At 36.9% G+C, this 26,558-nt stretch overlaps 2 protein-coding genes across 3 annotated transcripts in view; one reads left to right on the top strand and one right to left on the bottom strand.

Moving 5' to 3' along the window:
• The window catches only part of TTC37 (tetratricopeptide repeat domain 37), a 91,296-nt gene extending 67,332 nt beyond the window's left edge, over window positions 1-23,964 (top strand). Inside the window, exons 31-34 of one of the 2 annotated variants that reach the window (XM_037801290.1) lie at window positions 1,803-1,955; window positions 11,944-12,074; window positions 13,478-13,606; window positions 21,418-23,964. In XM_037801290.1, the coding sequence (XP_037657218.1) occupies window positions 1,803-1,955; window positions 11,944-12,074; window positions 13,478-13,606; window positions 21,418-21,427 (423 nt within the window). In that variant the 3' untranslated portion in view covers window positions 21,428-23,964. The remainder of the gene's footprint in view (window positions 1-1,802; window positions 1,956-11,943; window positions 12,075-13,477; window positions 13,607-21,417) is intronic. The other variant, XM_037801289.1, reaches the window with a different exon arrangement.
• On the bottom strand, window positions 3,474-7,894 carry LOC119508358 (heparan-alpha-glucosaminide N-acetyltransferase-like). The gene has a single exon (XM_037801993.1). The coding sequence runs from the start codon at window positions 7,892-7,894 to the stop codon at window positions 5,672-5,674; it is 2,223 nt and encodes a 740-aa protein (XP_037657921.1). The 3' UTR covers window positions 3,474-5,671.
• Window positions 23,965-26,558: the final 2,594 nt, after the last annotated feature.

Here is a 26,558-nt window from a genome sequence, read left to right as displayed (position 1 = left end):
TTAGTTTTTTCATATAGTTCATTACTTTTAATTTCATTTTATGAATAGACTATAATCTATATCCTTTTTACTATTGATGGACATTTGGGTTGTTTCCAGGTTTTGGTTATTATGGATAATGCTGCTGTGAACATCCTTGTGTATGTCTTATGGTGGATCATAATTATATATATGTTTACTTTGTTTTAATTATTGTAGCTTCATAATTAGGCTTGATGTGTGATAATAGTAAGACATCCAGCATTTTTGTTCTTTAAGTTTGTCTTAGTCATTCTAGGTCTTTGGCATTTGTGTATAAATTGTTAATCCCACACATAAAAAACAAACGAACAAACAGAAATTTGCTGGTTTCTTGACTGGGATTGTATGGGGTCTGTAGTTTAAGTTGGGGAAAATTGACAAAGCAGTAATACTGAGCTTTTCTACCCATCATTGTGGTATATTCCTCAATTTACTTAAGTTTGAAGTTTCTCTCAGCAGTGTTTTGCAATTTTCAGTGTTGGATCTTTTGCATGTTTTTGTTAAATTTATTTTATTATCAGCCTGTCATCAAATTCGGTAATTGTTTTGTGCACACTTTCAAATAATGTGTATTCTTTAGTTATTGGGTCTAATCTTTGTAAGTTGGAAACAGACCCTGAAAACCAAGGTGCAGAATAAGTTTATTGAGCTAAGTGGCACTCTTAGTAGCAGAACTAAAAGAACGTTACTGCTGAAAGCAAAGTATCTGGGGAAACAGCTATACACCAGCTTAGAACAAAGAAAGGATATGGGGGAACGGGAGGAGAGGCAAGGAGGACATGAGCTATGTGAGTTGTCTGGGGCAGGGTGTCCTTGGGTACCATAAATCTGCAAAAGTTTCTCAGGCAGAATGTTTGTGTAGGAATGGGCTTATTTCGTGAAGATAAGCAGATTTGCTAGTGTCAGCATGACTTGTGTACCACAGTTTCTCCTTTCCCATAGAAACAGGGTCTTAATTAACACTTCAAGGGATCTTGGCACACCAGCCTGCCTCAGTTTCTTATTGTTTCTTTGTAGTTTCCTGAGTAAAGTGGGAGATTAAGTATTAGTAAAGCTGTTTATCATTTCAACTCCACGTCTTCTAAATATATCGTTTAAGTCAAGCTGGTTAATTGTGTTTAAATCTTTTATATCTTTACTGATTTTTGTTGTTCTATTTCTTTTATTTGCTGAGATAAGTGTGTTAAAATAAAGTCTTCCAATTGTGATTCTGGATTTGTCTGTTTCTCCTGTCATTTCTGTCACCTTATGCTTCATAAATTTGAAGCTATGTTGTTAGGTGCATACCAATATAGGAGTGTTATATCTTCCTATTGAGTGGACTCAAAATTTTATCATTATGAGATATCCAACTTTATCTCTTTTAATACTTCATGTCTTAAATTTTTCTTTGTCTGATATTAGTATAGCTACATAATCTTTCTTTTGGTTAGTATTTACATGATATGTGTGTGTGTGTGTTTGTGAATATATATGTATGTTATTTTGTTTGTTTGCTTGTTTTACACTGCCTTTTGATTTTGTTCCTGACTTTCCTTCCTTCTTGGGAGACATTTCAAGACTCCATACTAGGAGCATGTGTGGCTAGTAAGCTATTGCTAATAGAATGGGCACATTCTATTTCTTGGCCTGTGATTTTTGTTTTTCAGGCATGAAACTTAACCAATAATAATTAAATAAAAATTGCAACTTCATCAAAATTAATTGAATTGGCTGGAACTGAGAGTACTACACTGTGTACTATATGAAAATATTGTTGGTTCTTTCTTTCCACTTCATAGTGGTTGGCACACGTGTATCAGTCCCAAGGAATGATGGGTGCTGCAGAGATGTGTTACAGAAAGAGTCTACAAGTGGCATCCCAGCAGGGCAGCTGGAATGGGAAGCTCTCAAGTTTGTTGAGACTAGCACTGCTTGCATTAGAAGTCTGCATGGTAAGGTATAATTATGATGGTGAAAAATTGATTCTTTTATTTTTCTTTAAGATGAAAGCTCTTCCACATAGTGATATCCAATTGAGTTGTTTCATTTTCTTCTGTCTCACCTCCTGATAGACTTCGTATTTTGGGATTTTTATGGAAATGGAGTAACATGAACCCATAATCCACAGCAGAATGTTGTAATGTTTGAGAAAAAAACAAAGATTGCAATTTTAAAAGTTGAGTTGTGGCAGAATATACATGCTTATTTCAGGATTTAAATTGGATTAACCCTGCTGTTCTTCAGTGACAAAGATGACGATAATTAACATTTCAGTTATTTTCTCAATTCAATTTGACATTCTCTAAGAAAGATTTCTATTAATTTGTGACTTGACATCCTGTTTTCTGATACCAATTTGGTAAAAGTTTTGTGCTGATCTATATTTAAATGAATGGGAGCAAGCTGCAGAACAATAGGTATTACATAATCCCATTTGAGTGTATGTATGTGTGTTGTGAATGTTTTTTATTCACTTTAATTAGGCATTTTTGAGAAAAAATATAGGAAAGGACATTTTCTCAGCTTTGGTGCTATTACTCTCCAGCACATGTGAGAGCCGCCTAGGTCATGGACCATGCTTTGTTCATCCTTACATTCTTACTTTACCACCCTGCCTTGTATGCAGGAGGTCCTCAATAAATGATTTTTCCATGAATGGACAAACAGTTAATAATGGTCAGATTTGAGATGATTTGAATGAAAAGAAATAGTGGTTAATGATACTTTTGATCACCAAACATTTTATTTTGTTCATCCTATATTTATATTTTACAAAGATCTTTGGGACCTTGGTAACTGGTGAGCTATGTAAGCTACACATAGTACTTGTAACATGCTCTTGACTGTTTGTCATGGCCCACGAGGGCTTTTGTAGCCAAAGGACTAAAGAAAGCACCAAACGCATTCTGAGACATGAACTTTTATTATAGGGCTTACCTACAGGGTGGGGAAATCGAGCCACATTGCCCTGAAATCAGGAGCTTCTCTAAATGGATTCAGGAACTACTCTGAATGGCGGCCAGTTCAGAGCACAACCTGGAAATAGTCCTTGCTTTGGGGGACTGAATAAGCTGCTTATAAGGGCTCAACATTCCAATGGGTATGAGAGCATAAGGCAGGGAGTGGGGTCCTGCAACTTAGGGAGGGGTTGATTGTCAACAGGGAGGAGGAGAGGATTATAGAGATAACAGTATCTCAGGGAATCTCAGAGAGGAGGTAGTTTCAGGTATAGACTACAGTTAGCATCTGATATGATAAGGAGAATAGGTCAAACCTCAACTGACCTAGGTCACCCAAGCTGCTGTGTGCAATCTTCAAGGACCTTGGTGAATGCCCTGTGCCCGGGGTTCCCACACTGTTTGAACTGGAGAAGTAGATACCCTTTTACCCTAACTTGTTAGTCATAAATATTATTTGGGAGTGTGTTGTTTGTTTGCTTGCTTGCTTGTTTATTTTTTTTTTTTTTTTTTTTCGTGTTAATAATTGTTTATTTAGAGACAGCACACAAGGCACTGTGTTTGGTGCCATGAAAAATACACAGATGATCAAGGTGTAATTCTTGCCCTTAACAAGCTCAAGTCTAGCGTGGGAAACTAGATGTGTGCACAAATAACAATCAAAGCAGTAAGCAGTAAATGCCTTGAGATTGCTACCAATAAAATATTATTAGAACCCAGAGGAAGAAAATAGTACTTTTGGATAAGAGTAAGAGTTTAGAGAAGGCTCCCTGGAAGTGTGGAGTTTAAAGTGATAGGTCAAATGTACACGGGAAAATTAAGGGGAGAAGGTAATCCAGGAAGATTATAAGGAAAGTCAGATGTAGGAGGTACTAATTTATTAGAGGTTGTGAGGAATCTCACTGAAGTGGTGTAAGAAGGATGGTAAAAGGGGATGGGGAAAGAAAGCTGGAAAGATGGGTTGGGCTCATCTGAGGATGGTTATGTGTGCCAAGCAAAGACATTTCAACTTTAATGGAAGGTATCTGAAGAGGGGTGATTTGACCCAAGCTCTGCTTTATAAAGCTTAATCTGGTAGCAACAAATAGATGACTTTGTGGAGAGAGGCCAGTTTATGATTACAAGATTCTGGACTACAGTAACGAGGTAATGACAATGAGAATGAAAAAGTTAAAGAATTGAGAGGACTGGCAGTGAATGAATATGGAAAAAGGGGGGACAGAGGAAGTAAAGTGGGTGAAAAGGTGACAATTTTTAAACCTAGAGACAGAGGAAACTGAGGAGGAAAATATTTGAATTTGGAGAGGGAGAAAAGGGAAGATGGTGAGCCTGAGATGCTGGTTGGAGGGGTGAGGTGGGCAGGTACCAGGCAGGATGAGGGGCAGGGCGGGAGTCAGAGCTGGGAACAGACTGGGAATTCATCCATGTAGGTGGCAGTCGAAGCAGTGGAACAGGTTGAGATGGCACCATCTCACCACAGAAGGGTGGTCTAAAGTGCAACCCTATTGTCTCATTTCCCTTAAATATGGAATTCTCACAGAAAATTCATAAGCATGATGATGCATCATATGGAAAGTGCTGTTTCTCTTTGTATGTTCTCCTACCTTAACTCCTGAGAAACTATTTCCACAGTTTTGTGATTGAGAACAGGAAAGGTGCCTCCACTGTGGAGGGTCATTTTGCAAAGATTTACTCCAATAAGAGTTTTTTTTAACTTTTCATTAACATTTTATTTGAAGAATTTTCTATAATAAAAGTATTTTTCTAAGGTTTTCAGAAAAGCTCTTGATGTACCCTACACCTCACCGAGTCTACTAGGAGCTGGAAGAGAACTGAGAGGTCATCTCCAACCCCCTCCTTCCACAGATGATGAAACCGAGGTCCAAACAGGCCAAGGAACTTGCCCAGAGTATTACAAAATGGTGATGGCAAAGCTGGACCCACGAGCAAGGGCAGTGTGCTTTCCTCTGTTACCCAGCCACATCCCTGGGTACTCAGCCACCAGACAGACGGTTGGAGATGGAAGGATGGAAGGATGGATGGATGGATGGATGGATGGATAATTATAGGCAAGAACGGTTGGGAATAACACATCTATATTTAATTTTTTTTTCAAGCAGGAAAAAGGAGAACATGGCTTCTGATAGAAAGGCATTTTCTGGACCCCTCAATGCCTTGCAGATCTGAAATTAATATCTGGCTTCCCTGAAACATTAAATGACACTTCACTAAAAAATATTGGACTATATTACACATATCACTTTCAGTAAGCTTTATAGACACCATAACAGAAATGATGGTATTCTCTGTTGGCCTGTATATGCATGAAAAGGCAGTTTGCGAGGAAACAAGATCAGTAAGAATCAGACCTTGGGTTGTTTTATCCCTCACAGAAGCAAAATGTCCACAGTCACTCCCTTTTGGAAAGTTAAGTGATATCTCCTTAGAATGAAGTTCCAAAAACATCCATTTACACAGAAGATGGAGAAAAAAGACAAGTACATTCCAAATACGTGAGTCACAAATACATAGGCAGAGTTCTGATGAGCCATGTCACAGTCAACAAGTTTGAGGATGTCAAGCATCTTCTCCAATAATCGGGAAATGCACATCCTATCGATTATATAACATAATTCCCTTTACCAAAGTCTGCTTCGATACTAGCCCCAGGCCCACTAGAGTCCATCAGCAAAACATTTCAGTCACAACTATCAGATTTTCCAAAACACCTTCTTTCTATAGAGAACGTAGGCAATGAGCACCCAGAGTGCAGTGGCGACTATGTTCTGTATTAGATGCTCTTTGTGCGACTGGTTATCCCCCAGCTTCCACTGAAAGGGGAAGTAGTTCTTAAAGACCTCATGGCCGACATACACCAGAATAGAATTCATTCCCGGGTAATAGAAGGGGGCCCCTGTCCACAGCCCCTTCACATCCACCACAGGGTACAGCATCAGCAGGATGAAAAAGGCAAAAGAACTCAGCGTGGTGACATATGAAATGGACCAGAGATTTTTGTTTACTGGAATAAAGCCTTCATTTTCAGAAATTTTTGTCAAAGCCACAGAAATCAGGCCTAGAACACAACACCAGACAGTGAATCTAATTAGGATGTCTTTGGTCTGATCCTTATAATACAACAGTATTTTTCCTGCCTGGACTCCTAAGAAGGCCATCACGATGGAATTGATGGTTCCCAGGACTCCTTCCGGATCGTAGGCCACCTCGGTGTGGTAAAGCACATTGGAGGAAGGGTGCTGGTAGAGGTGATTATCGCCCAGGAGCAAGCGGTCAACGTAGCCGGCAGCCCCTCCAGTACAATTTGGATATTTCCCCAAGTCTCCAATTCCACCGGGCCCAAGATAACCAGTGGGGCATCCAGGAACCGGTAAGAAGAATGTCAAGCCCAGCCAAACGCTTTCCAGCATGAGAATGAAGAGCCACTGTGGCCAGCTGAGTGTGATGTCCCGAAGAGAAAAGCAGCTTCTCTCCGAGGCACAATTTTCAGGCACAGGTTTAGCAAAGAGGAGCTCTAACACAGCAACCACAAAGTAAGTCACTCCCAGTCTCTGAAGTACACCAGGAATTCGCACCTTATCCCAAGACAATGGACCAAGGCAATAATTGGGATTCACAATAACAATCCCTATGCAGATTAGCAGGAAACTCCTCCATGCAATCTTCCACAGCAATTTTAATTTTGAGGATCCCCGCTGCAGTATGGAAGTCATTGATAGAAAAATCGAAGACCCCATAATAAATACAAACCATGGAAACACAAGGTCAGCCACCGTCAGTCCATTCCAACTCGCATGTTTAAAATACCAATATTTTCCTCCTCCATAATTAACGAATACCATGAGTATGAGAGCTATCCCCCTGAACGTGTCCACACAGCGGAGGCGGTGCAGTGGTGCAGACGGGCGCCATGTTTCTGATTGGGCATCAACACTGAGAGCGTCTGCCCTGCTTGGAGATCCCAGATCAGAATTGATGAGGCGATCAGTTTCTCGAGAATTTATTGCTTTAGAAATCCAATTATTAAAGTCATCCAAACTTAGTAAGAACCTTAAAAAGGATATTGCAATGATGAGTGCTAGACCAACAAGGAACGCAATACTCACAGGAAGGTTACTGTCAATTGGATTCTCATTGACAACTATGTCACAGGCAACTTCGTTGACTCCATTTTGCAGGCGTTTTACCAAGAGAGAATAATTTCCAAATTCCCCAAATTTGTATTCCAGACGACAAACTTCTCTCTCATCCAAGGTATCCATAAGTTGCAGGAAGGATCCATGTTGGGTGCTCACCGCCACAGCTGCAATGCTAGGCTTCCCAGGTTTTCTACTCCTTGAAATATTTACTAGAACCTGATACAAGCAGTGATAACAGCATTCGGAATTCCAGTAGACACTCAAGTTTGTGTCAAGAAGTTCGTTATGAACGAGCAGCAAAGCCTCATCCATCCTCAACTCCACATGCCTTCTGCTGTCTGAGTCTGGCAGCGGCGCGGACTCGGCGCCGCGCTCCGGAGAAGCGGTGGGGGCCAGCAGCACGGCGCTCAGCACCGACGCGGCCAGCAGCAGCGCGGCCAGCGCCCGACCCGCGCCCGGCGCCCCGCTCATGCTGCCCGCCGCCGCCAACTCCGGCGACCGCTTCCGCCCCGGCGCCGCCTCGGCCGCTGCTCTTTGCCCGCCGCCGCGGCGCCTCTCCCGCTCTGCACACCCGGGCGAGCCGCCGCCACCACCACAGCCGCGCTCCCCTGCTCGGCGCTTCTCTGCAGCGGACGGCCGCGCGCCCGTCATCGCCTCCCTCTCTGCTGCCGTCACCGCCGCCGCCTGAGTCCGCTTGTTTATTTTTAATGCCAAGAAATTAAATCTGACTTGGAATAAAACAAGTAAATCTTGGCGATAATAGCCAACACGTGGCATTTAGTTTGTGTGAGGCACTATTGGGAGTGCTTTGCACACATTAACTTATTCAATTGTCATACTATCCCTATTTTACAGATGAAGAGATTAAGACCCAGAACGATTAAAAAAAAAGTTATCCCAAGTCACACAGCTAGGAAATGAATGAACTGGATTTGAACTGAGGAAGGTTGGCTCCAGGGTCAATGATTTTTATCCATTAAGTTAAAATCATAAGACTTTATATTACATAAAGTCTAAGTGTTCTTTTTTTCTTTTAAATCTGTACTTTTAAAAATAGGGTCATTATATTTTATATATGTTAACACAATAAAAATTAAATGGGGGAGGATTCAAAATCGGTTCATTTAAGGGAAGAGGCAAGAACTAATTTTAAAAAGAGTTGTGTGAAAGTCTACTATAAAGATATCCATTGTCTGCCTTCTCTAAATCATGTTAAAAACTGTTACACGTTATTTTCCTGAAACTTAGGTCTCTTCAAGTCTCTCACCTGTTAAAAAAAAAAAAAAAACAAAAAAAAAACAAAAAACTTTCTTGGTTTCTTATTGCAAATGGAATAAAATTTAGGATCCTTAATTTGGCATTCAGATCCCTCTGCAGATATACACACTCCATTTTTCCAGTCTGGTTTTTTACCATGTGATTTCTGTTTGGCCTGAGTAACAGCCATACAAGACTGCTTGCTGCCCTTGGAACAAGGCCCCCTACTTACTGCTTCTTTGTCTTTTCTCACACTTATCTTCTATCTAGAATATCTACCACTTCTTTTCTCTTCTTCCTCTAATCTTTGAAGGCAGCTCAAATGCTATCTCTTTTGTGTCTTTCTTATGTTAATGGAATGTTTATCCCTCACTAACTTCTGTAAAGATCTGAGACATCCATGGTTTAACCATTCAGTCATTTATTCTTTCTTTCATCTGTTGAGTTCCTACTTTGTTCCAGGCCCTATTGTAAACATTGAGGTATGACAATGAGCAAACCAGACACAAATTTCTGCCTTTGTGGAGACTGCATTTTAGTAATACTCATATACACCTGCGCTCCCGCTCTCCCCCACCCCCCACACAAAATGTTTTCACTAAACCTCAGTTTTGGTTCTACCATTTACTCCCTGTGAAATCTTCAGCCAATTCAACTGTTAGAGTCTTTTTCCTTTTTTTGCAATAGTGAAGATAAAAATACCTACCTTGCCTTCTTGTGGCGTTGGTATGAATATCAAATGAAGTAACATTTACAAGTGCCTTTGTAAACTTTAAAGCAGTATCCAAATCTAATTTGTTCTTTTATAACGTTTTACACCCAAGGAATAAAAGAGGTGCTGTAGTTATATGGTAAACACCTGGCAGTGTGAGGAGGAATGATGTATTAAAATTATATTTTTTGTGAGTGGCTTCTATATGTGTGATAATATATAAACAGGTTATTGAACTGAAAGGTTTGACAAAGATATTATATATCAGATTCCAGAGTGAGGTATCAGAGATATTTGAAGCAGGTAGAAGGCCAACCCGTATGAGGGTGATATAAAAGCATCAGGAGAGTGGAATTGGAGGAGGATTTGTGAAGAAATTTCTTTGGAGAGAGCTGTTGCCTTGTTGAGTAGCTCCTCCCTTTCTCCTTCCACATTTCTGTACACAGGAACACAAAGGTGAGAAAGGGATTGAGCAGGAGACTTTGATAAGTGTCTTCTGTGGTCCTGCAGGCATGTGCCTAAAGCATGTGGGTAGGTGTCTGGCACATGCTGCAGAAACTGTACTCTCAGCCTCAAGTGTTAGGACAGAGAAAAAGATAGTTGCTAGTGTTTTGGAAAGTGACTGCATGCTTTTGGGAGAGAGTGGTCAGCAATGAGTGAATGCCAAAGGTGGATAGGAATATCTGCCCCAGATATGGGATGGAGGGAGTGAAGGAGAATTGCTGCAGCATGGGATCAGCAGCACTCCCAGAATTTGTTCAAGTTGGAAATGAGTGATGTCAACTGTGAAAGTAGATTGGCATAGGGGTTTTCTCTACCCTGTCCAGTTAGGCCATCTAAAGGAGTTATGGATCTCAGCAGGAAGAAAGCTAGAGGTTTCCAGATTGCTAAAGGAAGTAGAACAAGTAGGCAGAATAGAGCATGTTTGCCCAGGTTACTGCAGATGTGCTGGGCCTGCTTCATGGGACTGTATCCTGTGCATTTGCCTAAGGCTACATCCTTGGTTTAATGTTCTGCAATTGCTGTCTAGAAATTCTTTATAATTTTTGACAAAAGGCTCTCCATTTTTATTTTTTACTGGATCCTGCAGATTTTATAGCTGGTCCTACAGATGAGAGACTATCAGTGAAATTGGGAGTCTCTGATAAAGCTGGGAAAGTCTGTGTGAGAAAAAGAGCTTTAATGATCTGTCAAACAGAGAGTCTGAGACCATCTTACAGTGGTATCAGTCTAATGCAAACTTCTGGTATTTCCATAGTAGCCTGAAACTACATTTAGCCAGAAAAGGTGGGAGTGTTGGGAAAGTGAAATAAGCCTTCTGCTGCAGCTTGCAACCATATCCTGGCTGGGAGCTGAGGGATTTAAGGGTACAAGTATTAACCTTTGAATGAAGATTTAAAATTTTGAAAAGAAGAGGACATTCTAATGAAGCCTAGCGAAGACTTACACACTTTTAACGTTTTGCTACATTAGTTATATCTTTCTACCTATCATCCATTCATCCGTCTGTCTATCTCTATCTAACATTTATCTGTTTTCTAAACATATGAGAGTATGTTGCAAACATCATGCTCCTTTACCACTTAATACTTCCATGTATATTTCCCAAGAACAAGGATGTTTTGTAATCATATTAAGTACATTTATCAAGTTCAAGAAATTTAACATCGATGTAAACCAAGGTTTTTAATTGTTCCAGTAATGTCCGTTTGGACGTTTTCTCCTCCATTATTAGATCTAGTCCAAGATGATGTATTGCATTTAATTGTCATTGTCTCCTTAGTATCACTTCTTGTTTTAAGAATTGTTGTAAGAGTTGTTGGTTTTTAAAAAGGTGTTAGGAATAATTTTATTACTGTATGTCTTGCCCTATTTTCTTTATCAGATGTCCCCACCCACTACTACCATCTTTATAGAAGATGCTTCACAATCTCCTTTCTCTAATTATCTTTATAGCTTCCTCTTCTGGATACACAAATTACTGTTGCCTGCACTGCACTCAGAGTTTATTGCTGTAACATTTTTTTAAATTATTATTTAGTGTTTAAAGTGGACTCTAAATGACTTATTATATCTACTCTATTATTCTAAAGACCTGTAATTATAAAATCTTTGTTAAAATTTGAGCTTTTTAAATAAGAGTCTTTTTGTTTTTTACCTTTATATAATTCAGTAGATTGTTTACCGTTTTATTTTCAGTTAGGGTTTTTTAGGAAATACTTATCTGTGTTATCTCTGAGCCAGTACATATTGTAGGATACTAAAGCTTACAGCCTAAGTAATTTACTTCCTTAGGCTTTATTAGCACCAAAGCAAATGTATATATGCATTGATATTTTCCCTATAATGTGAAATTTCAAAATAAGTTTTCACTTTTTACAACTTTGAGTTCCTTCTTTATCCCTGAAATGCTTAATGCTTTTTTTCTATATTGGGATTTTATTTAAAAATTTCATTTCAGCCTTTCCCCTTTCCTTACATAATCTGTGAAATATTGAACTATGTATTTATCACTACCAGTTAAAGAATTAGTCATGCTAAATTGGGTTTTGTATGTTTGGTAGACCAAAGACTTAATGAATGATAGATTTTATCCACCAATAGAGTATAATAGTGTATTTTCTTTTAACAAATATATTAGTTTTTAAAATACTACCTCTTCTTTGAAATCTTCCTTTATTTTATTCTGCCCTCTTTTGGAACTACTGGAGGACAGGGAACATTTTTTAGTAATTATGCTTCTTGTGGTCTTTAAATGGTGACTTGTACAGATAGCTGCTCAGTAAATGAGAGTTGAATCGTGTACTCTTAAATATGTCATAAGCTTTGATTTAACATTTGTCTTATATTTTTACAGGCTAATATTTCCAATGATCATTGGCCATCCTTGGTTCAAGAAGCTACAAATGAAGCCTTGAAACTTTGCTTTTGTCCAATGGCTGTCCTCTTACAAGCTTTGTTACAATTCAACCGCAAAATGGGTGCAAGGTATGAAGAATCTTTGCATGGTTTTTTCCTTGAAAATGTTTCATTTAATTCAACTTTTCTAGGAAACAATTAAAGGTTTACAATTATTTTAACAAAATAAGGTTTAACAAACTTTGGGATTATTCATATCTCTGCATCTAGTTTGAAAGAACTGATTCTGGTAACCCATTAAAGGAGAAAATAAAATCTTAACATTTGTTTTAAAAAATAAATAAGTATACAGATAAAGGATAAAGGATAAAAAAAGTGTGACTTGAAGTTTTTGCTTTCTTCAGTCTAGGATGGGCTAACAGTGTATTATGGCTTCTAGAAACAAACAAAACCAAAAAAAAGAAAAAACAATTTCTTGGCTACATTAATATAAGTTCTTGTTAATGCAGAAGCTATGAGAAAAGTAATAAAGATTGAAAAGGCAGAGACAAATTGTTTGTAAATAATTTGATTTTATATTAGAATATCCAAAAGTTTCTCAGATTAAAATATAAAAATTCTTACAATATTTTTATTGGAGGGTAGGGATTGAGTCGGGAATAAATTTGAATAAAATGACTTAAAGGTTACATGGGTGAGTAAACATATAAGAATATTTTTAAATTCTGAAAATAACATCTGATTGTAATAGATATCAAGTAGAATACAAAGCAACCATAAGTAAAACTGTGGCTTAGGAGTAAACATTACTGGAACAGAATAATATATATAAATATGTGGCAACTAAAGCTACAGTCTGTGTGTATTATGTGATTCCTTTGCAGAAACATCTTCAAGACAAGTCCTTTAACTCCTGCTTCAAACCAATTGCTATCTATCACACCCTCCTATTAAGCAATTCTGAAGTTACCACTATTTATGTTGTTTCTGCCAATACAAAAGTTTTTGGAGTCATAGATGTTAGTAAATTGGGAAGGAAAAAATGACAACACAATTGTAAACCAGCCTGTTATTACACAGGTTATATATTGTACATATCCTTGAAAATGTAGACTAAAATCCTGATATTTATTATACACTTAACCTCTAGTGTAGATGCTAAATGTTTCTTCTTGTTCCACTCTATATCACCTTTGTATTATTTATTTTATTTGTTTATGTATTGCCTGTTTATAAGTGCTCACAAGATAGGGGCCTCTTCTCCATTCTACTTGGAGAGAATATTTATCTACCAAATGAGAATAATAAAACTAACCCACTTCATAAGGTTGTGACTATTAAATGTGACCATATTGTGTAAAAAAACTTAGCATGGTACCTATTACATAGTAAGCACTTAAAGGTTACCCGTTATTAGCTGAATTAAAAAATCATGAAATATTCAAGCTGTACATCTGCAGCTAGTAGTAGTTTGTGAAATACCTTATATTAATTTATATGCTCTAGAATAAATGTAACTGTCTTTTCTACAGAGAGACACGGCGACTTCTGGAGAGAATAGTGTATCAACCTGGGTATCCCAAATCTATTGTATCAACCGCCCGTTGGTACCTTCTGAGACACTTATATGCAAAAGATGACTACGCACTAATTGATGTGAGGTGTTGATTTTATTCAAAACATTTTTTTCTTGTACCTAAGGGTTTTATAGTTTTCAAAATTATATTCCACTTTATAATTAAATTTAAAAAGAGAATAAGCTTGTAATTCTTGGCTAACAAAAGACTACAATGTCTACTTTTGTATTTATTAAAAATAGGGAACCGTTAATGCACATGGCTTGAAGAGTAAGTTTATATAGATTGCATCTTACCGTACGTTAGTTATTAAATTCCCATTTGGATATTGGAATAGAACCCAAGCTGGGGATCATTCACGTAAACAGGACTGTTAACACTGCATTTTTAAATTTAGATTTAACCTATTTATATGTAAGATGCTGTTATTTGGGGAAGCTACACTAATTTTTCTTCAAGCATATTTGTTGCAAAGTCAGAATCCAAATTTAATAGCAAGTACTGAGTGTCTAGGAACCTTGTGGTCATTATCAGTTGCAAAGTATGTTGTAAATAATTGAGTACTAACCATAAGTGGCAAATGGTAGGAGAAATGCATGGCACCCTTGCTGACCCTCCCCCAGCCCCTTCCTGGTGCTATGGAGCCAGTCTGTGCTCCCATTGTGGATCCCTGATCCTGTTCCAAAGGGCCACAGTAATCCTATATATACTGACTGGGGTGCCTGTATGGTGGCATCAGAAAGTCTAAACCAGGAAGCTCCTCTCTGGCTTGCCCTCCCAGAATTTGCCCTGCAGGCAGAAGCAGCTTACAGATAGCTAAAGCAATATAAGAAGCAATTAAGTCAAAGTGGTCTGGTTCAAAAGATACCTAGCTTTAGGACACAATAAAGCACCCAGGTTGGGGGAGGAGTAGGGACCCTTATTCATACAGAGTAGAGGGGGCATTTGGATTTCTGTAAACAAGAGACTTCCTAAGGCCACAAGCACATGCTCAGGACAAGACAGGCTCAGAAAAGATGAATAGGGCCCTGCAGTTTCACTTTAGGTGTGTTTTGCATTAGTTTGTTTGTTTTTGTTAGCTCCTTAAGGAACAGACAGCTCAGGGAATAAATACTAGCATTAACACATATAAATATTAAAATGTACTGTGTGCAACAAAAGAGTACAGGACAAAAAAAAAAAAAAAACATTAAAATGACGGTTCATCCAAAGGAACAAGACAAACTTCAGAAACCATCTTTGAAGAAGATTGTGCTTTGGATAGAGCAGAAAAAGACTTGTAAAAAAATGACATTCAGTATGCTCACAGAGATAAAGAAAAACAGAATAAGAACTAAAGAATATCAAGAAAACAATGAATGAACAATATGAGGATATCAGTAAAGAAATAGAAATTTTAAAAAGGAACCAAATAGAAATACTGGATTTGAAGAGCACAATAACTGACCTGCAAAATCCCTAGATGGTTTAATAGCAGATTGAACTGGCAGAAGAAAGAGTCAGTGAACTTGAAGATAAGGAAATTGAAATGATTCACATTGAGGAGTAGAAAGAACAAAGAAAGGAAAAAAAATGAACAGAGCCTAAGAGATCTGTGTGACACCATCAAACATAATGATATATGCATTATGGAAGTCTCAGAAGGAGAAGTAAAAGATAAAAGGGCAGAAGGAATAGTCAAAGAAATAATGGCAGAAAACTTACCAATTTTAATGGCAGATATGACCATACACATTTAAGAAACTCAACAAACCCCAAACAGGGTACATTAAAAGAGAATAACACCCAGACACTTAATAGTCAGACTGTCCAAAGACAAGAACAAAGAAAGGGTTCTGAAAGCTATAAGAGAAAAGCAACATGTTATGTAAAAGGGAGCACCAATAAGATTAAATGCCAGTTTCTCATCAGAAACCATGGAGGCAAGAAGGCAGTGGGATGAAATATTTAAAGTACTAAAGAAAATAACTGCCAACCAAGAATTTTATCTCTATTGAAACATCTTTGAAGAATGAGGGAGAGATTAAGACGTTCCCAGATAAATGAAAGCTGAGGGAGTTCATCACCACTAGAACTACCCTACAAGCATTGCTAAAGGGAGTTCTTCAGACTGAAAGGAAAGACACTAGGCAGTGGACTGAAGTGACAAAGACATAAAGATCTCTGTAAAGGTAGCCATATGGGTAATTATAAATACCAGTACTATTGCATTGTATTTTTTGATATGTAACTCCTCTTTTTACTTCTTATAGTTTCTAAAATGCAAATGTATAAAAAATAATGATAAATATATGGTTTCAGACACAGAATTTATAAAGATACAGTTTGTAACAAGTGCAAAAAAAAGGTAGTGGGAACAGGGGTATAGGAACAAGTGTTTGTATAGGTTATTGAAGTTAAGTTGGTATCAAACATGATTGTTATAAATATAGGAGGTTAAATTTAAGTTTTATGGTAACAAAAAAAAAAATCTGAAAAATATGTATAGAAGAAAATGAGAGGGAACTCAAAGTGGTACACTACAAAAAATCAAATAAATATGAAAGTATGCATTAACAGAAGAATTGAGGGACAAAAAAGAAATGACTTAAAAAGACAAAATAGCAAAATGGCAGAAAAAATTCCTGCATGATCAGTAGTTACTTTAAATAAATGTAAATGGATTAAACTCTCCAGTCAAAAGGCAGAGATTGGCAGAACAGAGGATAAAAAAGCAAACTATATGCTATTTATGAGGGACTCACCTTAAATTCAAAGACGCAAGTAGGCTGACAATGAAAGGATTGAAAAAATATATACCATGCAACTTGTGTCCAAAAGAGAGGTCACTGCATAGCAGTCTGCTGATAAAGGGGGTCAATCAATGAGAAGATACAGCAATTTTTAACTATATATGCATCTAATGCAGAGCCCCCAAAACAATGAAGCAGATATTGACAGACTTGAAGGGAGAAATAGATGGTTCTACATTATTAGGAGGAGACTAATACACTACTTTTACTAATGGATAGAACATCGAGACATATCAATAAGGAAATAGAAGACTTGAACAAAACCATAAACCAGCTACACCTAACATACACATATATAGAACACTTTAGCCAACAGCAACAAAATAAACATTCTTCTTGAGTGTCCATGGATCATTCTCAAGGTTAGTTGAAGCATGTCCCAGGTGGGGTGGGTTTTAATCCTCTTACTAGATTCCTTTATAAGAGATGAAATTCAGAGAGACACAGAGAACTGAGAGAGAAAAGCCGGAGAAGCTGAGAGAGACAGAAGCAAAGAGAAACACACAGAAACTCAGAAAGAAAACCACAGGCAGAGCAGCCAGAAGCTGAAAACAAAGAAACCTGGGAGAGAAGGGAGGAACCAGCAGATATACCATGTGCCTTCCATGTGACAGAGGAGTCCAAGATTGCTGGTAGCCGGTCTTTGGGAAGGAAGGATCACCTGTTGATGCCTTGGTTTGGACGTTTTCATGGCATCAGGACTGTAAGCTTATAAATTAATAAATACCCATTGTAAAAATCAGCCCATTTCTGGTATATTGCATTTACACAACTTGAGCAAACTAAAACAGCATTTTCTTGACCACAATAGAATGAGCTAGGAAGCAATAACAGAAGGACAGCTGGAAAATCATAAATATATGGAAATTAAACAACATATTCTTTAACAACCAATGGGTCAAAGAAGAAATTACAAAGGAAATTAGGAAATTTGTTTACAAACTGAATGAAAACAAACACAACAGAACAACAACAAAAATATTGGATGCAGCAAAGGCAGCAATAGAGGAGAATTTATGCCTCTAAATGGTTACACTGAAAAAAAAGATCATAAATCAGAGACATATTCCCACAACTGGAGGATCTAGAAAAAGAAGAGCAAACTAAACCCAAGGCAAAGAGAAGAAAGGAAATGGCAAAGATTAGATAGAGATAAATGAAATAGAGAATAAGTACAATAGAGAGAATCAGCTAAACTTTGGTTCTTTGAAAAGATCGATAAAATTGACAAACCTTTAGCTAGACTGATGAAGAAAAAAAGAAAGAGGACATAGATAATTATAATCAGAAAGAAAAGAGGGGGTACTTTATTACCAACCCCACATAAATAAAAAGGATTATAAGAGGATACTATAACAGATGAATGCCAACAAATTAGAAAACCCAGATGAAATGGACAAATTCCTAGTAACACACAAACTACTTACACTGACTCAAAAAGATATAAGGTCTCAACAAACCAATAACAAATAGAGAGTTTGAATCAGTAATCAAAAAACCTTACAATAGAAAAGTCCAGGACCAGCTGGCTTCACTGGTGAATTTGCAAGAATCATTAACACCAGTCTTGCTCAAACTCTTCCAAAAAATTTAAGACAAAATAACAGTTACTAATTCATTCTCTGAGGCCAACATCAACCATCAGCCAAATAAAGATACCACAAGAAAAGAAAATTACAGACAATTCCCTTTTGACTATACATGCAAAAAATCCTCAGCAAAATATTAGCAAACTGAATCCAGCAGCACATTAAAAGAATTATACACCATGATTACTCATGATTTACCCCTGGACACGAGAGTGACTCAACATAAGAAAATCAATTAATGTAGTATGCCACATGAATAGAAAGAAGGGAAAAAAGACATACATGATAATTTCAATAGGTGCAGAAAGACATTTGACAAAATCCAGCACCCCCTTTTTTTTGTGGGGGTGGTAATTTGATTTTTTTAAATGCAATTTTACCAAGATATATTCACATAACACTGTCCTCCAAAGTGCATAATCAGTTGTTCACAGCACCACTATATAGCCATGCATTCATCACCACAATCAATCTCTGAATACCCTCATCACTCCAAAAAATAAAATAAAAAAGAACACCCAAAACATCCCATCCCCCCCAACTGTTCACCTACTTTTTTGAAAATACAGTTTTATTGAGATATATTCAAACACCCTACAGTCATCCACAGTGTACAATCAATTATTCACAGCACCATCATTCAGTTGCCAGCACCCCTTCTTGATAAAAACAATTAGAAAACTAGGAATAGAGGGAAATTCCTTAGCATTGTAAAGGGCATATATGGAAAACCCATAGCTCACATCGTAGGGGTGATCAGGAATAAGACAAGGATGTCCACTGTCACCACTGTTATCCAACATTGAATTGTAAGTTCTAGCCAGAGCAATTAGACAAGAAAAAGAAATAAAAAACATCCAAATTGGAAAGGAAGAAGTAAACTTTCTCTATTTGCAGATGACATGATCCTATATATAGAAAATCCTGAAAAATCCACAACAGAGCTACTAAAGCTAATAAATGAATTCAAGTATGTGACAGCATACAACATTAATACACAAAAGTCAGTAGTGTTTTATACACTAGTAATGAACAATCTTAAAAGGAAATCAAGAAAATAATTCAATTTACAACAATTAAAAGAATCAAATGTCTAGGGATAAATTTAACTTAGTATGTGGAGACTTTTACATGGAAAAGTGACAAGCATTGCTAAAAGAAATCAAAGAAGACCTAAATAAATGGAATGACATTTATATCATGTTCTAGATTGAAAACTACATATTGTTAAGATGTCACTTCTACCCAAAGTGATTTAAAGATCCAGCATAATCCCAATCTAATTCCAACAGTCTTCTGTGGAGAAGTTGAAAAGCCAATCATCAAATTTATTTGGAAGGGTAAACAGTCCTGAATAGCCAAAAACATCTTGAAAAATAATTAAGTTGGAGGATTCACACTTCCTGATTTTAAAACTTAATATAAAACTAAAGTAATCAAAACAGCATGGTACTGACACAAGGGCAGGCATATAGACCAATGGAATTAAATTGAGAGTTCAGAAATAGACCCTCACATTTTTGGCCAATTGATTTTTTTTTTTTTAGTATTTTTTTTTTAATCAGTTGTATTGCGATATTTTCCCTTATCATACAATCATCCATTGTGTGCAATCAGCTGTTCACAGTACCATCATATAGTTGTTCATTCATCACCCCAATCTATTTTTTGAACATTTTCCTTGTACCAGAAAAAGCAAAAATAAGAATAAAAAATAAAAGTAAAAAAGAACACCCAAATCATCCCGCCCCACCCTATTTTTTACCCAGTTTTTGTCCCCATTTTTCTACTCATCTATCCATACAGTGGTTAAAGGGAGTGTGATTCACAAGTCTTTCACAATCACACTGTCACCCCTTCTAAGCTACATTACCATACAGTCATCTTCAAGAGTCAAGACTACTGGGTTGCAGCTGATAGTTTCAGGTGTTTACTTCTAGCTAGGGCATTAAAACCTAAAAAGGGTTATCTATATAGTGCATAAGAATGTCCACCAGAATGACCTCTCAACTCCATTTGGAATCTCTTAACCACTGAAACTTTATTTCGTTTCATTTCACATCCCCCTTTTGGTCAAAAAGATGTTCTTAATCCCACGAGGTCGGGTCAAGATTCATCCTCAGGAGCCATATCCTGCGTTGCCAGGAGATTTACACCCTCATGCAATATATGAAAATGAACTCAAAATGTATCTAAGACCTAAATATGAGAAATAAAAATATAAAACTCCTAATAAAAAATATAGCAAAATATCTTCAAGATCTTGTGTTAGGCAATATTTCTTAGACTGTACAGCAAAAATGAGCAACAAAAGAGAAATAGATTAATAAGACATCATCAAAATTAAAAACTTTTGTGCACTGAAGTATTTTATTATGGAAGTAAAAAGACAACCTACAAAATGTGAGAAAGTATTTGGAAACCGCATATCTGATAAGGGTTTAATATCCAGAATATATATATCCTACAACTCAACAATAAAATGACAAAGAACCTAATTTAAAAATAGGCAAAACACTTGAACAGAAATCTCTCCAAATAAGATATACAAATGTCCAGTAAGCACATGAAAAAATGCTCATCATTAGCCATTAGGGATATGCAGTTCAATACCATAATGAATTACTATTTCACATCCACTAGAATGGCTACTTTCTGATAAATGCAAAGTAATGTGTTAGGATGTGGAGAATTAGAAACACTTGTTTATTGTCGGTGAGAATGTAAAATGGTACAGCCTCTGTGGAGAACATTTGGTTGTTCCTAGAAAATTAAGTATAGAATTACTGAAAGCAGGGACTTGAACACACCAGTGTCCATAGTGGCATTATTCACAATTGCTAACAGATGGAAAAAAAACAGATGTCCATTAATAGATGAATGAACAAACAACATGTGATATAAAATGGAATATTATTCAGCTGTAAAAAGGAATGAAGTTCTGATACATGTGACAACATGGTTGAACCTTAAAGACATCACATTGAGTGAAATAAGGAAACACAGAAGGACAAATATTGTATGATCTTACTGATATAATATAGTTAGAATAAGCAAATTCTTAGAGTCAGAAACTAGAATACAGGTTACCAGGGCCTCAGGTGGTGGTAGGGAATGGGGAGTTAATGCTCAGTTGGTACAAACAGTTTCTGTTTGGGTTGATAAAAAGTTTTGGTAATAGGTGGTGGTGATGATAGCACAACATTGTGAATGTAATTAGCATCACCAAATTTATGTCCATTAATGTTTAAAAGTGGGAAATTTAGGTTGTATGTATGTTACTTGAGTAAAAATTTTTTAAAAAAACAGAGGACTGTATAACACAAATAGTGAATCCTAATATAAATGTGTGATTTCAGCAAAAGTGACTTAAAGATTGCATTAGTCCCTTTTTCTTGTGTAGTTTGACACTTTTCAAGACTGCTGCCCTTTAGAATACTTGGTGTCTATGACAATAAACATAGATATTGTTAATAAACAAAATACTAACATTCTTGTATGTGATTTTCCACAGATGCTGGTAAACAATGCCAAAACTCACGGAGACACAAGAGCATTAGAACTGAATCAGAAGTTGTCCTCACAGTAACAATGGATTATTTTATAGTTAGGAAACAAAGGAAAAGCTGTAAGAAAGAATGAAGCAATTAATTAAGACTTTACCCCAAAGCAACATTTTTTTAAACTATAATTATAATCATCCATTCCTTTTCTTTTTTAAATTTCAAAAAGCTGAATTTCTTAAACTTGGATATAGTTTTCCTTTTACTTTTAATCTAACTTTGATCTGAAAACATCTCTGATTTTGGAAAGTCCATAATGCAAGAAAAACCATGTTTCTCTTAATTTCCACCAGTTATTTGTAAACCATTGATTTCTGCATCTTCCACAGTATATAAGACGATATCTTTTTTGTAATCTCTTACCATTATGATAAAGCCTTAATAGCTGTTTACTAAATAATATGCAAAAGCAGATTGCCACACTACAGAATTAAATTCCTTCCATGAATGCTAGAGTTCAGCAGACCAACCTATTATAAAATCCAGATAATCTTATCTATTTTACTTGTGGTTGATTTTGGATTCTGTTGAAGAAGCATAATATAAATGTTGGTGAGTCTTAGACTGTTAATGAATATACTTATAATTCAAAATACTTGGGTGTGTGGCTGCATTTAAAAACATTAATGGGAAATTTTGAACAATAATGCTGACAGTATTTAATTGATCATGCAATTCCTTCAATTATGATGAAAAGACTTGAACTTTCTGAAATAAACAGAAATACAGTGTCTTGTTTTCTTAATAGTGTCGATATCAGATGTAATCTCTTAACTTCAGATTTTAAATTTACTGTTATCTGTCTTATTTTTTTCAAAAAGCCCTTCACATATTTGAAGAAACTGTATGTCACTTACATTGGACTTAGGGCTTTTAGAAATGTTTTCAGACATTTACATATATTATTTATTGTACAAAAATGGATGTGGTTGTGTATTTTATGTATGTATTTTTCTAACTAGCAGCTTCACAATGTGAATTGCTTTGAGATGTTATAAATTGACACTATTCTAAAATTAAATTGGACTTCAAACTGAACTGTAATTTGGGGATTCCCAAATTTGGCTGCACATTATAATCATCTGAGGTATTTAAAAAAAATCAGACCTTTGCAATCAGAATCTTCAAGGGCCTAGGACTCTGCATTTTAAAGGCATGCCTAAGAGGTTCTAATATTTATTCAGGTCTGTGAATCACTGGATTGACATAATGATTCTTCTTCCCTTTATGTTTTTCTTTAACAAGATCAAGTACATGTTATTCTCTGCCCATTTCTTCCTCATCCTCATAACTGTCAAACTGATTCAGTGGTTTTAACAGCCTAGTCCACATACTTAACTAGTTATGTACTGCAAAACGCTGCCTGTGCAACCATGGTGCCCATTCCCTCCTGTTTCTTTAGGAAAATACTTCCCTTTGCCTCCAGAGTATACTGGCTCCATCTGCTGGAACATTTTGGATTTAGTTCTTGTCCTGCATCTGCTTTCTGGAGTGTCCCTTACTTCACAAGGTTATTTCCACCTACATTGTAGATGTGATTAGCCTTTGCTCCAGGCCTATAATCAAAGGATGACCTTTTGAATTCATCACCCAGTTTTGGCTTCCAGGGACTCCAGACCCAGGTTTTCTAGAAAGGAAGGTTGGAGAACACCTTAGTTAATACCATCTCAGGTAATTCTTTTTTGCATAGATATACATATATCTTCTCTTAATTTTTGTTTCCTGCCTTCTCTTCAAATTGCTGCTCAGTTACTGTGAGCTTCATAGTATCCCTAATCTTATAATAATTTTATAGAGCTTACTTTATGCCAGACCTGGGCTAGGCATTTTAAATATTATCATTTAATCCTAGTTAATACAAGAGAGTAGTGCTAAACAGCATGCTTATAGCAAAGTAAGTTTGAAGTGAGTCAGTGTTCCCAGATTCTAAAGACTTTAAAAGTACCTGGAATTTTCCTTCAGAGTTTATAAATAAGTGTAAGTAGAAGAATTAAATTCAAACTTATTTCCTGAAGTACGAATAGTTAACCTTCATATTAAAATATTTCATTATTTTTGTTATATTTTCCTTTGAGAGTTATAGTGTATTTCCTCTTAATTTTTAATCCACCATTTAGTTATTATTGATTTATTTTATTAGATTTTTATGGACTAGTTTGGCATATAATAATCATTTCCTAGTTTTTTTATAGACTAATTTGGCAATCCAAAAAATGGATTTCAGTTTATAAATAAACTTCTAAACCAAAACTTGTTGGGGACCACTTGTCAGATTTCTAGAAATGTCCCTTAATTTAAAATGTTACACCGTTTTTTTATTTTACAAAATGAGTTATTGACAAACTTTCTTTAACTCTGGAATCTATGTAGAACGGGATTGGGCAGAAATACCAGGGTTGTATATTATGGGAATAAAAACAAGGTTATTTATAAGGTTATTAAATATTAGGTAAATATTTAATGATATGTGAATATGAAAGTGTGCATATTTGGTTGCTCCATAGAAAGTGTGATATTTGCTTTGGGGAAATTACATAAGAACATAAAAATGAAGCATATTTGAGTCAGTGTGGCTTGCAGATCCATTTCAGTTTTGCTCATTGAAAAATGTGGAAACTTCTTTTGTCAAAGGTGACCCTTGTCATCCTTTCTCCCAATTTGGAAATCTCAGGCTCCCATATCTTGCTCATCATAAGGGATAGCACTCAGCTGCTGGTTATAAACTGACCCCCAATTTGCAGGACAGGTTTTGTTTTGCTTTTGTTTTTTACTTTACAAAGATGCATCTGCAGATCATATACAGGTACAATAATTGTGCTTCTATGTTTTCCACACATTTTTATAAGACTTTTTATATGGATGAAAAAAAGAATCAAAAAAGCCTCTTATTTAGAGTATGTGCCATATTTTTTGGTTTAGAAAATGTAGTCACTAAAGGTGCATTGTACTTTAGGACTACTCATGGTGTCTAGCTATCCCTGTGCTATGTAAGAATGGGTTTTTCCCTTCTTTGACTAATTGAATAAGAGCTTTTTGAATAGCCGGATTTTAAGTTTTAATGTAACTAAACAAATACCCTACACAATTATTTTTTTAATAAATATCAAATTATCTTTAAACTTCAAAATGTTTTGAAGTAGGAAACTTAGAGTTAGCATCTCTTCAGCAAATGGTTGTTATATAACATTTGAAATATTTATTTCTTATAAATTTCGAGCTTAGAATTGAAAAATCTATCCCTTTTTACTGAAGAGAAATGGTGCCAGGAGAGGGATAATGAAAACTGGAGTATCTAGTGAAACAAGGTTGGATTCCACCTTACATAGCAGACTGTTGGAATAATCTGCATATCATGATGTCTACTGAGTTTAAATCAGTACAACAGTTCATTTGTGCTTCATTCTTCATCACATACTTTCTCTGTGTATAATACATATTATAAAAGCATATTTTGAGAGGATGGGCAATGAGAAAGTGCATGCCTTGCTCTTTTTGCTTGTGGTAGGCAGAGTAATGGTCCACAAAGGTGTCCATGCCCTAATCTCTAGAATTTTTTAATATTTTACCGTACATGGCAAAAGGATCATCATGATGTGATTAAGGATACTGACCTTGAGATGGGGAGATTATCCTGAATTATCTAGGTGGACCCAATCTAATCACATAATCTAAAAGTAGAGGGCCTTTCCGAAATAGATGTGATACGAAAGAAGAGTCAGATGGATGTGGCCATTGCTGTCTTTGAAGGTGGAGAAAGGGGGCCGCAAGTCAAGAAATAAGAGTGGCCTATAGAGGTTTGGGGGACTTCAGAGACCAGATGTACATTGTACAACAGCCAGGAAGAGCTGAGACTGACACATTGCAGCACAGAACTGTAAGTAAATTCTTCCATGCTGTGGAGGCTGGTGCCCTTCCTCCACTGGCACTGCAGGCTGACTTGGAGCCTCTCCCCAGTGGGAAAAGAAGCTCTTTGTACTAGGAGCAAGGGAAGAGGAGTTTAACCATGCTCCAACTGTGGATTTGATTAAGAAATTCGGACTGCTGAATACCAGCTCCAAGCAGTTATAGCTACAATGCAAACAAGAATAAACCAGGAGCTCTGGGGATTGGAGACCGGTTCTGAGAAACAGATTTTCTTTTATTTTTTATTTTTTTTTAAGAAAGCAGTAGACACTGTTTTCAGCCCTGCCCCAGGAAAGGGAGGTAGTAGGGCAGATTGACAGACAAAATACCTAATCAGGTGGAGGATATAGTTCCCTAAAGGGCACATCTTCCACAGGAAAAGGGGCAGGGGGCAGAACCCAGCACAAGTGACAGCTCTCATTCAGAGAATTTAGGCCATAGGGGCTGGGATATCAGCAACCATTTCAACCCTCAAAAGGTGGAGCCCAGCCTTCCTCAAACACATTCCTGGCAGGGGTGAAAGGGGGGTTGCTTGAGAGTCTGGTAATTTTTCCAACCTGCAGGGAACAGGGGGTTGAGAATCAGCTCCTCCCCACCCCTTCCCCCAAAAGGAGGGAGTGGCAAAGCCCAGCACAGACAGTGACTGTTATTTAAAGAATCCAGACCCCAGGAACTGGAAAGCAGAAACAGTTCAAGCCTGCCTTCGGCCTCAGCTTCTATCTCAACCATGCCCCTTGCAGGAAAGGGGTCTGCTGAGAATTAAAGGCATAGTGCCACAACTGTGGGGAACAGCAGGCTAACAAGTGCCATATTCTGGGCAGAACAGAAAAAGCACAGAGTTAAGAGGCTTCACAGGGAAGACTGGCACCCTGCTGGGACTCATCCCCAAGGAAACTTGATACTGATTACACCCCCTTCATGAGTCCTGGGCCTGTCTTGTCGGGGAAAACCTCACTATGGTCAATCCCATCTGGAGGGGCCCTCCTCCTAGAGCTGGACCTCCAGGTAAAAGTTGCTAGTAAAGAACAGAGTGTTAAAAATATAGAGAGGCAATTAACAAAACAAATAACAGATCAGTATTTCCTGAGGAGGAAGAGGGAAGAGAAAGCTTTTTCCTGGGGATGAAACAACTGCACAAAAAAAGGGCAGTATCAAAAAACTTCCGTATAGACAGAGCAAAGAATCAGAA

The sequence above is a fragment of the Choloepus didactylus genome, chromosome 13 (assembly GCF_015220235.1).
Source record: "Choloepus didactylus isolate mChoDid1 chromosome 13, mChoDid1.pri, whole genome shotgun sequence".
Lineage (NCBI taxonomy): Eukaryota > Metazoa > Chordata > Mammalia > Pilosa > Megalonychidae > Choloepus > Choloepus didactylus.
The sequence above is the reverse complement of the archived record's forward strand: the minus strand, read 5'-3'. Positions and strand labels throughout refer to the sequence as shown.